Source organism: Anthonomus grandis, chromosome 5 (assembly GCF_022605725.1).
Source record: "Anthonomus grandis grandis chromosome 5, icAntGran1.3, whole genome shotgun sequence".
Taxonomy (NCBI): Eukaryota; Metazoa; Arthropoda; class Insecta; order Coleoptera; family Curculionidae; genus Anthonomus; species Anthonomus grandis.
Window position 1 is genome coordinate 32,524,641 of NC_065550.1, and position 14,032 is coordinate 32,538,672.

The 14,032-nt window shown below is 30.0% G+C and overlaps 1 protein-coding gene across 6 annotated transcripts in view; it reads right to left on the reverse strand.

Annotated features, from left to right (window-relative positions):
* The window catches only part of LOC126736660 (protein doublesex-like), a 153,094-nt gene that overhangs the window by 36,855 nt on the left and 102,207 nt on the right, over positions 1–14,032 (reverse strand). For 3 of the 6 annotated variants that reach the window (XR_007660721.1, XR_007660722.1, XR_007660723.1), the window contains exon 6: positions 11,007–11,155. Coding sequence is in view for 3 of the 6 variants with exons in the window: in XM_050441131.1 (XP_050297088.1) it covers positions 10,932–11,155 (224 nt within the window). In the remaining 3 variants the exon portion in view is untranslated. Of the gene's footprint in view, positions 1–10,918; positions 11,156–14,032 lie in introns of those variants that run through there. The other 3 variants (XM_050441132.1, XM_050441130.1, XM_050441131.1) reach the window with 2 other exon arrangements.

Sequence of the window (14,032 nt, forward strand, 5' to 3'; positions counted from 1 at the left end):
GTCAAGTCACAAGTTGTCAGAAGTTTTTTCTATCGTAACAGTTCACAAAAACACTGAAATAACTAAATCTTTTTCCTTTTTCGACCAAAAACTAAAGGAAAAACACTGAACTTCACAAATTCCGAATGTAAGCACAAAGCCGTTAGTCAAGATGACATGTCGCAAAATGACATCAGCGAAGTTGCCAGTTCAAATTTTTTAGAAGCGGTTTTAGGAATGAGATTGTTAAAAAAAAATGTTATTTTTGCGCTTAGAATAACATATCTATTATATTACTAATTCTAGCCTTTCTGAACTTAATGACTCTTATGGCAATATCTGCTTTCTGTTGAATACTTCCTTTGAGAAGTATGGCCGTGTCACCCGCAAAGCAAATTAATTCTCCTTATTTGGCAGTCAATAAATATTAAGTCATTACATTATTTATATACAGGGTGTACCGAAATTACATCGGAATATTTTACCAGCCATATCTTTGTCTAAAAATAAGACAATAACTTCATATACAGGAATCTTGAAAAGTAAATCGTTTTCATGTTACAGGGTGTATTATAATTCCTATTGAAAATGGTTTTTTTTGTTAATATTTTCGAAACGCCTGGTCGCTATTTTTTTTAAATTTTTATCTTATACTACTGGTATTGTTACTATCTGATTTTATAATATTTTATGTTAAAATGTATACAGGGTCGTTTAAAATTAGTGGTCAGTAAAGATAAAAATGTCATAACTTTTCTTCCGGTTACTTTTAAATTATGTGGATAGTGAAATTAAAAGGAACCAACATTTTTACATAAAAAAGTGCTCTTGTCTTATTTCGATAGGAGCGTCCGTTTTTGAAATAATCAGACATAAATGTTTTGCAACCTATACTCATAAATAATTTTTTACGATTAATAAAATTAAAAGGTATGTTATAAATTATCAGGTATAAACATGATATACGGCTATTACAAATACTTTTAAGATCAAAAACTGTTTTCTTTGCTTAAAATTTTATTTCAACATTGTAAATAATGTGTAAATAATTAAAACAGTTAACTTATTAATTAAGAAAAAAAACCTGAAAATACCAAGCAAAACAAACAAACAGAACATTTCTTAAAACCAGAGGCTTCTAACGAAATAAGACAAGAGTACCTTTTTTATGTAAAAATATTGTTTCTTTTTAATTTTACTATCCAAATAATTAAAAATTAACCAGAAAAAAAGTTATGACATTTTTATCTTTCCTCGCCACTAATTTTAAAGAACCCTGTATACATTTTACCATAAAATGTTAGTAACAATAATAGTAGTAGACGATAAGAATTTCGAAAAATAACGACCAGGCGTTTCGAAAATATTAACAAAAAAACCATCTTCAATAGGAAATATAAGATACCCTGTAATATGAAAACGATTCACCTTTCAAGATACCTGTATATGAAGTTTTTGTCTTACTTTTAGAGAAAGATGCGGCTGGTAAAATATTGTGATATAATTTCGGCACTTAAGTCTGGACTTTAAGACTTATTTGCTAAATCAAATATTGTTATGTGTTTTTAATTTAATTTCTTTTTTTGGTTCATTTTAATATTTAACTTAATGTAAGTAATATTTTATAATATTGTAAATAAAATAAGGTAAAAGATTGTATTTCACTTTTTTAGATTTTACGGTGTAGTCGTAATATAAGTGTTGTAATTTTGAATGTTATTTTAAATTGCCGTCCAGCTGCTTTCTTGCATTAATGTAAATAGCAATAGGATAGGAAATTACTCTAGACTCTAAATTGTATTAATGCAAATAAAATATATTATTATCTCGAGCCATTTTTCGGCAGCTCCTAAGACATGTTTATAATCTAATTCATATAACCGCCGGACTACTATAAAATAAACGAACGGTAACCTTAATCAATGCATTAACGATTCCTCGATTATAATTTTATTATTTAAGCGCTACTTAACGTCACAGAAGAAACACTTTGGGACCCGCCGCCTCGTTTTAACAATTTAACAAAATTAAATTCGTTCCCGGATTAATTGCCTTAAACCGGATGGAGAAATAATAAATTTTAACTGACCAAAAGGGAATAACGTCGTAGAGCTCCGTTCCACGTACCGCGACATTAAATGCACCGTAAAACGCACTTTATACCCATTTTATAGCTTTTGTAAAATATTGCATTTCGAGCATACTATATGCACCAATCGTAGCTCGTAGCAAACTGGATACACTCGGGACAGATTACTTTTAAATCTACCTTTGGAGTGGATGTTAAATTGGAGTGAAGTGCCGAAGGAGTTATCACTCTAGTTTCCCTATAAAGTTTTAATTTTTAAGTTTATAAAACTTCTTTCATATAATAACATTAATATGCAATTTTTCAATTTAATCATATACATTTATTGTAAGACATAAACCTAAGGTGGTCCCGAAGACAAGATTTTATATACTTTACTATATCAATAGGGAGGCAGTAAATTTACAATTTACACTTTTTAGAAAATAATAAATATCCGCCTACCTGCAAACTGAGGACGATAATAATATGTTTTATGTACGTTACGGGTATTTGTTTTATTTTGTACGTCCGTAAGTGCCCTATAAAAGCGGTAATTTACACCACATCTATTCAGATTTACGTTTGGCACTTAAAACCGTCTGTCTTGTAAAATAACACCATCGGAGAAAACGGTAATAAATTTAACCGATTTTATAAAATTCAAAGAGAAATAAATTAAACGACAATATTATTGGAATTAATATTAATGAAAATTAATTACGCGGCGAGGTTAATTGTTTATTTATGTTTCTGTTATTATCGTATTTCAGTGTGGCGTAAAGGCTATGTGTGGTCGGAGTTTTTTTATTATATACATACTCGTTTTATTCAGTCATCAATTTTCATTCATATGTCTCATTAAACATTTATTTTAAAAAACACCCTTGGACTAAACTGTTGTCAGACAAAGACCACTGTTCAATGGCCGTGCGGTAGAGTGAGAAAAAAAACATGACCTTGCCACGTACAGTGCATATAGTCCAAAGGCTAATTATATAACTTCTTGCGATTTATTATTTATTTGTTGTGCTTCAAATGCATACTTTTTAATAATTTAAATGTTGTTAAAATGGACCTATAGCTACTCGATACACGTAACCTTTAAGTTTGAAATATCATGGGTATGTAAAAATTAATTACAAAGCATAGGTGAGCAATTACAACTTTATTACATTGACTTAATCATTGACAATCAACATTTTACGATGAATAGTCCACGTGTCAGCCAGTTTGAAAACTTAACGACGAGCAATAAATCCGACCTATTATTATAACTTAAAACATCTTACGTTCCTATGAAATTAATAGTTTATAGCCGTTAAAACTTCAGTTTTAAAATAAACTTGGCACTTTTCATTGCTCCATTTACGACCCGGCCATTATATTTTAGCAAAATTACATTTTTTTTGAAAAAAAAAACAAACATTTATTGTTTTAATTCGCAGTAAATTTTTAATTGTTCTCCTTCTGGACAAATTTTTAAATTTTAATTTTTGTTGTGCAACGGGGGAAGAATGAGTTTATTTACAAAGTTGCACTCAATGTTTGAGTGTTGATGTATATAATATGTCAAGATTATAAAGTCAACTGATTTGTGCACTTTATATCATACAAACTTATCCACATTGTACTCATCAAGACATCAGACTGCTTTCTTTTTCTAATGTCCCCACATACAGCGCATTTTTTGCACCAGTCCTTTACGCCTGCCTGGCTACTGACCCAGTACAATATTTCCCTTACTTTTCCAGGGTCTTTGATACTCCAATGTGTCTTCCTGACACACCGGCATGCATTTCCTCTAGCAACTTTGAAATCTGAAATTTAGACACAAGAATTTGCCGTTTTGCTATTTGCCGTCGGAGTAAACCATTTCCACCTCAGGAGTTTACTAAAATTAGGGCAACAACTTCTTTTAAAGTTAGCTTCGTCCCCTTTTTTATCCAGGAAAGGATTGTCTGGATATCGGGATCTTCCTCTTATAAGATTCTCTTTTTACCAAGTATAATTGGTGATGGTGGTTCTAATAAACTGAACATCTTTTCCCTCTACCCGCTGACAATATTTACAGTCTTCTTGATTGGGCATCTGTATTTCCCTGGATTTTTCCTGCTCGGTGTTCAGTGTCAAAGTCAAACTTCTGTAGCCCCTTTATGCATCTTGCAATTTGGCCCTTTGGATTTTAAGCTAAAGGAGCCATTTTAAGGCTGCATGGTCAGTTCCTAGCAGGAGGTATTTGTAGAAGTGCTCTATCGTCTTGAGAACAGCTAGCAACTCAACACAGGGTCGAGTGGCGACGATGGAAACAATCTAATTTTTTCGGAAAGCTTCCTGATTGATGTCCACAGCCGCAACTTATCGAATTATTATTAAAACTGCGGATCAGTGTCCTAACGCGCCGGGCTGTTATTTAACAACATAGGATAATTATTGACATTCGTTACTCTCACAGAAATACTCCTTTCAGTGCGTAGAAAGGTCTTTCTAACTGCTATCCATCGATCAACGATATTTCACCGTCCGCTCGTTATTAACGCGGCCTCTAGAACGATCTCGCTTAGCTCTAGCATCAAAGTTTTCTCCGAAAGTAGGACTCGAACACTGTAGTCCCTCTCAGGATTCAAAACAACTTGCATCTTCAGGACAAAACATCTATCTTCAGGACTCCTTGAAGTTTTTAATATGCATTAAGTCGGTCCCGATAATCACCTCAAGCTCAGCCACTATCACATGATGTTCAAATGTAGCTTCTCCTATGGTGAACGTGACCTTTCATTCACCATGAATATTTGCTCGATCTCGCATCGCTGGTTGTAGGCGCCATTTTATTGCCCAATCTTACCTGCAGATTTTACTATGTCGGGTTTTGTTATTGTCTTTGTCGCACCTGTATCCACCAGCACAGTGCGGAGGGTTCCATCGGCGAAAATACCAGCTTGCTATAGTGCTGCAGCGAGGATACCGCTGCTCTCATATCTTTTACTAGGCTGATTTAGTTTTTCTGAATTGGCGGAGAGTAGAACTACCGCCTTCTGGACAAAGCTTTCTTATGTGATCTCTTTGCCTCACTTTCACCACTCCAACTTACGGTCCTGGTGGCTACGTCCTCAATTAATCTCCCTAATGATCTGCTTAAGCGATTCCTTGAAATTGTTCTCTCCTGGAATTATTTTCCGGGAACGAGTTTGGCCCTTATTCATGTTCTTGGCAGTTTCGAATTTTAAGGCCCGTGTTACTGCATCTACAAGCTTAGATGGATGTGCTACTTCCTTTTTTTACCTTCACCATCCAGTCCATCCGGAAATGCTTGAACGTCTGAGACGTTCCATCATTCCAAAATCATTTTTCTCAAGTTTTTATAATTTTCTTTTAGTGATTCTCAGTTTTGTTCCTTTCTCAAGTAATGCGTTACAAATCGGCTTTCGCAAGTCAGGTTGATTTCTTGTTGTATCAAAGTAAAACTAAATATTTTTCATCCTGTTGTATTAAAAATGATAATATATTTATCTCAGCAGTGATTTTAAAAGTTTGTCAAGTTGCAACAAACAATTTTTTTATTAATAATTATAGGAAGCCAGAAATTAATAAATATTTATTTTTTAAGTAATTTTAATAGTACCTAGACGAGAAAATAAATATTGTCTTTAACCCTTTTTGGCTTGAGTATATTAACATTTTAAGTTCATCAGTGATTTGTCTCTAAAAAAATTATTTATCTCAGTAGTGATTTTGTGGGTACCTCGACGTGAAAATGATTATTGTTTCCTGTTCTTTCAAGTTTCAGGGTGCTAACATATAAATCTCAACAGTGATTTTTAATAGTGATAATAATAATCTCTGATTCAATAAATCTTTTTCTTGAGAATTTCCATTTAAAAAGTTTAATATTCAGAAATGTATTAATCTCACTTCAGGGTGTCATAAGTAACGGTAATTTAATTAAAATTTTTAGTGTAATAAAGTTTAAACGATACCAGAAAATACTAATAAAAATTAAGTATATAAGTCAACATTTTATATTTAAAATGACATCTCAGTTTGCTAATCTCAAAGATGGTAATAAAATGATGTTGTTTCTTTTATATTGGAAATTATGCTAAAAAAATAAAATTTATATATAATCCAGGCACAAAAAAAGTGTAAACCTAGATTTATAAAAGTATCAAAAGTGAGGCCAATAAAATAATTAGAAAAATATCACTTTAAAAAACACTCCTACGCTCAATTATTAAAAATAGGTCCAATAAGATATATAAGTCCGATAATTCTTAAATACAATAATTTACTTGTGGTATAATAGATTAGATGATATTGATTTGAAAAAGCAATTTTTTTCTGTTATAGATAGAATTTTATTAATAATAATAATAAAACTATCGCTTCTTTTTCTATAACGATAATAAACCTACAACTAATAATGTCAAGGGCATATTTCTAAAGCCATTAATCTCTCAGGAAATGTGTAAGAACATAAATTGTTCCAATACGTTTTCTCTGCCCAAAAAAGCCTAAATAAATACTCTACCTATAACAATAACTAAGTTACAAGTAATTTAAGTGCTAAGCATTAAATCCAGATTTTCAAATAAAAAATTGCAATATTAATTTTTTTCTTCCAGACTTAAATTCAATTTTAATTCTCTCATGATTCTTATGACGTTTCTCTTATTTATTTAACTTATTAACGTAAAAAATCTTGGAAATCACATTTCAAAGCGATCCAGGTTGTAACTGGAAAATAAGATTTTTCGGATTTTTTCACTGTATGAAAAATAAAATTAAAATATTTGTTATAATTCTAAACAACTTTTGTATAAACCATTTTTTTCGTGGATGTATAGTTTTTTTGCAAAAAAATTAAATACGATTTTTTCTAAATTTTCATGGCTATTTTCTTGTTGATTTGCGGTTAAAAAATTTGAATTTTATTTTCCGAAACAGATGCGAAAGATGATGAGAAGTTTTTGGAGTTTTTTTATTAATACCTAGATGAAGTTAGTGACTTTAATGGAACTAATGTAATTGTTGGTGACTTCAATTTTATTCTGCTTAAAAATACTTTCTACGGCAACAAAATTAAGGACATACTATTTAGAAATGGATTTTCACAGATAGTCAAAACTCCAACTAGACCCGTTTCTGCTATCCAAACTTTAATTGATTTTATAATTACCAATGACAAGCACTTATCTTTTAGTGTACATATAACACCCAAAATTAGTGATTCCATTTTATCAATTCTCCCAAATGAAAAAAAAGATCAAAATATAGAACTTGTATCATATCAAAGATCATTTAAGAACTATAATTCTGTAAAATTACAAGAAGAACTTCTTGCATTCGAGTGGAATAACAGTATATCTGATGTAAATAGATTGGCTAATTATTTTGTGAATGACATAGAGAGTATTTTAGATAAAATGTGTCCGAGGACTAAATGTTTACAAATATTAAAATATAGGATAAAAAATGGATAACCGAGGAGATAAGAGAACTTATGCGAATATGATTCTAATAAAAAGAACCCGAAGGAACTATGGAAGAATTTGAAAACACTGTTGCCGAGTAAAAGTAGCACACTACCGGAGCAAATTAATTTTACTTTAGAAATACTCCAAGATGAAGAAGTTATATCCCACAGATTTAATAAATATTTTGTAGAGAGTGTGGAGGATATTATAAATAATATACCACAAAGCAGAAACAGATTCAATAATGTTGTATGTCCCCCCGCGTTTAACATTTTTTCTAAATTCAAACCTGTCTCTATGTTAAAAATGAAAAATACTCTAAAAAATGTTGGTGGTGGTGAATCTGGTATATCAAAACATGTCCTCTGTGATGTCTCTCTTGTGGTTGGTAATAGATTGTTAGATATTATTAATACTTCTTTGTCTAACGGTGTTTTCCCAGATGATTGGAAACCGTCTACTGTTATTCCTGTTCCCAAAGTACAAAACACATAATGAATTTAGACCCATTAACACGGTACCTGTCTATGAAAAGCTCCTTGAGAATTGTGTTAAGGAATAACTTGTTGAGTTTTGTGATAAAGGCAAAATAATTGTTCCTGGGCAGTCGGGATTTCGTGAGCATCATTCTTGTGAATCCGTTGTCGTTAATAATTGTGATGATTTTTTCAAAGCTATCGACTATGATAATCTTGTTTTAGCGGTATTTTTAAATTTTAAGAGAGCCTTCGAAACAATAGATAGACAAATTTTAATTACCAAATTAGGGATAATGCTTTCAGTTGGTTTAAGTCGTATGTATCCAACAGAGTCCAACGTGTAATGTTTAAAAATAGTATATCTCAGTGTGTTTCTGTTAATTATGGTGTGCCTCAAGGAACAGTTTTAGGACCATTGTTATTTCTACTGTACATTAATGATATGGTAAAAGTTTTTGAAAAGTGTAGGGTGGTATTATTTGCAGATGATACAATGGTGTATATTACAGGCAAAAACTTACAGCAAATGCAAATTGACCTAAAAAATTAATTTAAATACAGCTAAATCGAAGTTTTGCATTTTTGGTAAAAAGTCACGACTTAATCAAATAGACATGGATAGTGTGAGCATTACTGTAAATGGGGATAGTATTCTTTATGAGAGTGAAATTAAGTATTTGGGTACTATTCTAGATGCCAATTTAAACTTTTGTGCACATGCAGACTACGTCATGCGAAAATTCTCCGAAAAAGTTGGATTTATCACCAGAGTGGGAAGAAACCTCTCCATGAGCACAAAGTTGCTTTTGTTTAATAGCATTGCACTTCCGCATTTGCAGTATTGCTCCACGTTGTTGTTTTATCTGCCACAATATAAAATACACCAGTTGGAAGTAATACAGAATAGAGCTATGAGACTGATTTTAAAATATGATCGATATACACCAATTAAATGTATGTTAAGTGTCCTAAATATGATGTCTGTGACTGAACGTATAAAGTTTAATGTCTATTTGTTTATATTTAAATTGAAACATCGTTTGAGGATGTACACACATACAATATTAGACATCGTCAAGATTTCGCCATAGTGGATAGGTGTAACAATGTTCAGTTACTTAATTCGATTTTATTTAGAGGCTCAATAGAACTTAATAAATTGCCTGTGATAATTAAGACCTGTGATAATGTAAACCAGCTTAGGAGGATATTAAGAAAACATCTTTTAAATAGGGATATAGCTGAGAGTTTATATTTTTTATTTTTTTTTAATTTTTTTGTGTTGTACATTATATTCTTTTTATGATTTTAGTTATAAGTTTGATTATACCATTTGTGTTGCCCTAGGTTAGGTTTTATTTATACCAATAATTGTTGTGTACGTTTTCTTTTAATACGCTGATCACCACTCTATTATACCTAATGTAGCCCTGTATGTATTGGTTTATTATGATTATTATTATTGTAGTTTATTTTCTTTGTAGACTTTAGTACTGCTTTATATTATAATTATAATTATTGTAATGTATGTAGCTATTATGCTAAATAAACTTCTTTATTTATTTATTTAAATCGGACAACTTTTAAAATTTTTCACATTTTTCAGGGTTTTGGTCAAAAAATCTCAATAACTTTTTTCCTTTTTGTAGAATGCTTTATGATTTCTACTTCAAAAGGCCACTGATATCAACAATAAAAAAAAATATATTTTTTTATACGTTTTAAGACAATTTTAAATTTTTTCGGGAATTTCTACCACTGGATAGAAAATTAAATTCAAATTTCTTTTTGAGAAGGTAACTCTTATTATTCCAAATAACTTTGCATTTTTTTCGCATTCGCAAAAGCATTTTTTTCGTAGACCCATAGATTTTCTGCAAAAAAATTAAATGTTTTTTTTTTTTAATTTCCATGGTCCCTTATCAATTTTCGGTACAAGAATTTGAGTTTTTTTTTTAATTTTTAGTTTAGTGTGGTCAAAAACCAAAAAAATGCCAAAAAATTGAGACTTCGGGATGGGTCCGAAAATTATCGAAAAAATACGAAATTTTGCAAAAATCAATTTTATTTTCTTCTGAGTCTATTTTTAATCCGATTTTAAAATAATTTGCACTTTTGCATTGCCATTTTTTGCGTGCTACATAATGAACTTTTTAGATTATTAATACGACGTTCCGTCTTTTGTCAATCATCATAAACGTTGTTTTTTCTTATGGCTGCCATATTTGGTTTTTGCATTTTTAAAATCTTTACAAAATTCTATTTTTAATAATATATCAGAAGTAAAAATTTTTATTGTTAAAAACCTGAATTTTTGAAGAAATCTAAATTTGACGCAGTAGGCGCCCTAAACTGACAAGACAATATTTAAATTGTCATAAATATCATATGTTTTAAATGTTTGTAGGTTTTGTTAGTTTTTTAGTACAAAGAAGTACAAGGTAATTTTGCAAAAATTTTAAAAATGTAAAACTCCAATATGGTGCCCATAAGAAAACACAGAGGTAATGATGGTTGACAAAAGACGAAACGTCCCGTGTTAAAAATCTAGCAACACGATTATATAGCAGGAAAAAAATGGCAATGCAAAAGTGCAAATTATTTTAAAAACAGATAAGAAACAGGCTCAGAAGAAAACAAAATCGATTTTTTCAAATTCCGTATTTGTTCGAATTTCTTGGGAACCAAAAATCTTCAATAGATTTCATAATAACTGTTAAAATAACTACAATTTGCACCACTATCATGATATTGCTCCTGTTTTTCAAAGATGCCATCCATGTTAAAACTACGAAGTCATGAGAAGAAGATCATCCCCATTGAAGCCACCCTAGATCCCCATTTCAATCTAGTAAGTATCACTAGTAAGGTTAATAAAATAACGTTTCTGGGTAATCCTTAAAAGAAAAACACCTTACCTCACCTTGATTTCTAATCAACTATCCTCCTCACACTTAAATTATGCGGCGACGAGGGTAAGGGAGAAGAGGAACAGACTGGTGGTACCGCTCCCAGGGAGGTGGGCGCGGGCGTATGGTAAACCGTCACGGGCGTGGGCGCGTGATGGAAAGCCGCCCACGTCCTGTAGTACAGCTGAGTGAAACGGGCGTTCCTCAGGGCGTCCTCTGCTGCCTTGGCACGAAGAACCGAATATGCTGAAGAGAGAGAAAATATTTTAAATTCATTATTTCATTTCGTATATTTTATAGACCTTGGTGGACAGCTAGAAGGTGACGGAATATGAGGTTTTGTAATAGTACAGCAGTAGGATTTAAAAAAATAAGAGACGCATTTAATACGACTTTTTTCTATGAGACCCTTAAGTATCGTCAGCAATTTTGACGATTTGTACCACCTTTTAGCGGACACTTAAGTGAAGCTTAAAACCTTCACCTTTTTGTCAAGCTTAAAACGCTTTTAGTTAAGTTGCCATATAAAGTAAGTATGTAAACATATTTTATAGAAATTTGTTAGATAAGCTTTATTTTTGTTAATATCAATCTATAATATGGAAAATTATAGTTATATTATCTTTTAACAATTAATAGTACAACTGTTACAGAAAACATAGAATATGTTACTCTTATGGATGACCTATTACTGAAGGATATATTTGAGGATATATTTTGATATCTACTTATTAAAATTATTAATTTAATTTCATATTTATTTTTGTATTTCTTGGGATCACTATATAATAAATAATAATAGTAATAATAATAATAAATCATTTTATTGTTCCAATTAATTATAACAATTTTGCAAATACAAAACAAATATATAAATGAAACAAATGGCCTTGATAGTCAGCTTCTCTCCAAAAGGAGAGGCTGTTAAGGCCGTAGAAAAATTCTAAGCCATACTTACATTTAGTTACCTAACCTAAGCCTAACAAAAGAAAATTGTATGTATATAATATCTTATTTTTTCTGAAATGCATATAAACGCCCATAAAAACTCATTTACTGAGAAGCCGCTGTCTGATCCTTCAGGATAAAGATGTGTTAAAATGAGTAACTTGAAATTTATTTACGGTTGACGCTATGTTATAAGAGAATCCTCTTTTAAAAAGTTCCTTATTGTGCTTGGGGATTATTGGGGCTCATATCATTCCTATATTTTGACTAAATATACTTGAACTAAACTATAAGATAATGATATTTCCTATAAAAGCTCTTATGTAACTCAAATGGTTTTCGAAACATATTGATATAAAAATAAGATGAAAATATGTAATTCCTAAAAAGTTAACCTTGATATTTTCCTCGATATCTCAGTTTCTATTGATCTTATGATATTTGTTCTTATAACTAAACTTAAAGGTAGAGACGTTTGCTCTAAGAAACTCTTATAAAACTTTTATGTAGCTTTAATAGTTTTCAAGATATCGTGATATGAAAATAGGAAAAGAAGATCTGTTTATCTGGTGCGTAAACCTGGACATTTTGCTTCATATATTAGTTGCTGTTCAACTTATAATATTTTTGCTTATAACTAAACTTAAAGACAATGATATTTACTCTAAGAGACTCTTATACAACTTTTATGTAACTCAAACGGTTTTCAAGAAACCTTAATATAAAAATAAGGTTAAAAGATTCAATTCTTAGAAAGTCCACCTTGATATCATTGTTGCTGTTAATCCTATTTTATTTTCTATAACACAATTTCGACATTGATAATTCCTTTAAAAATTCTAGTACAACTTTTATGTTACTTAAATGGTTTTCAAGATATCTCGATATAAAAGTAAGATAAATGGCTTTAATTCCTAGATATCTTAGTTGCTGTTGATCTTATGATATTTTCCTTAAAAGTGAACTTGAAGATAGAGACATTTGTTCTAAATAACTCTTATAAAACATTCATGTAATTTTAATAGTTTTCAAGATATCTTGATATTAAAATAAGAAGTCATCTGGTATTTATTATGATGACATTATTTATCAAATTCTGGAAGTAATTTAAAAATTTGTTTAAAAACTAGTACCTGCGCATAATCAATTGATTCATGATATCCGAGAAGGGTATATTTAGTTGCCTTTATATATTTTTACTATTTTTTAATAATTTTAAATCCAAAGTAGACATTTAAACTTTAATTAAATTTTTCATATTTGCCAGGTATTTGGAATTCTATTTTATTTAAAGCTATTTAAAATAGCTGTTAAAGCTATTTGTTTAATTAAGCTGAAATTCGACCAGCATTTAATGTAATTTTTATTGTCTTTTTTTTTTTAAAGATTTTTAAAGAAATTTCTTTTATATTCCAGATATTTGACGTAATTCTAAAACTATTTCCAGGTATTTGAAATAATTTGTGATATCTTCAACGAATTTTAAATTTAAAAACAGACATTTGAAATTTAATTTATTTAATTTTATTTATTTGAATTATATTTTATTTTATTGCATTTGTCGCCATTTGAAAATACTTTTGCATATATATTTTTAGTTTTCGTAGAATATGTAGCATTATTCTCAATTCCTTCTTGATATTTGATTGAATTTCTTTTATATTCCAGGCATTTAAATTATTTTAATTTTCCAGGAACTTTTTAACAATTTTTAATCTAAAATAGGCATTTGTAATTTAATAAGAAAATTTATATTTTTTAGATATTTGGAATTATATTCCATTTTATTCCATTTGAAGCTACTTAGAATAACAATAAAATACATGAACTTTGACGAACCTTTAGAGTAATTTTCAATTTCTTTCTGATATTTGAAGCTGTTTCTTTTATATTCCAGGCATTTGACGTATTTCTTACAGGTGTTTGAAATAATTTGTCATCATATCTAAACGGTTTTTAAGATATCTTGATATAAAAGTAAAATGAATAGCTTTAATTCCTAGAGCGTCAACCTGGATATTTTCCTCGATATCTTAGTTGCTCTTGATCTTATGATATTTTTCCTTATAAGTAAACTTGAAGATAAAGACATTTGCTCTAAACAACTTTTATAAAACATTCATGTAATTTCAATAGTTTTCAAGATATCTTGATATTAAAATAAGAAAGTCGCCT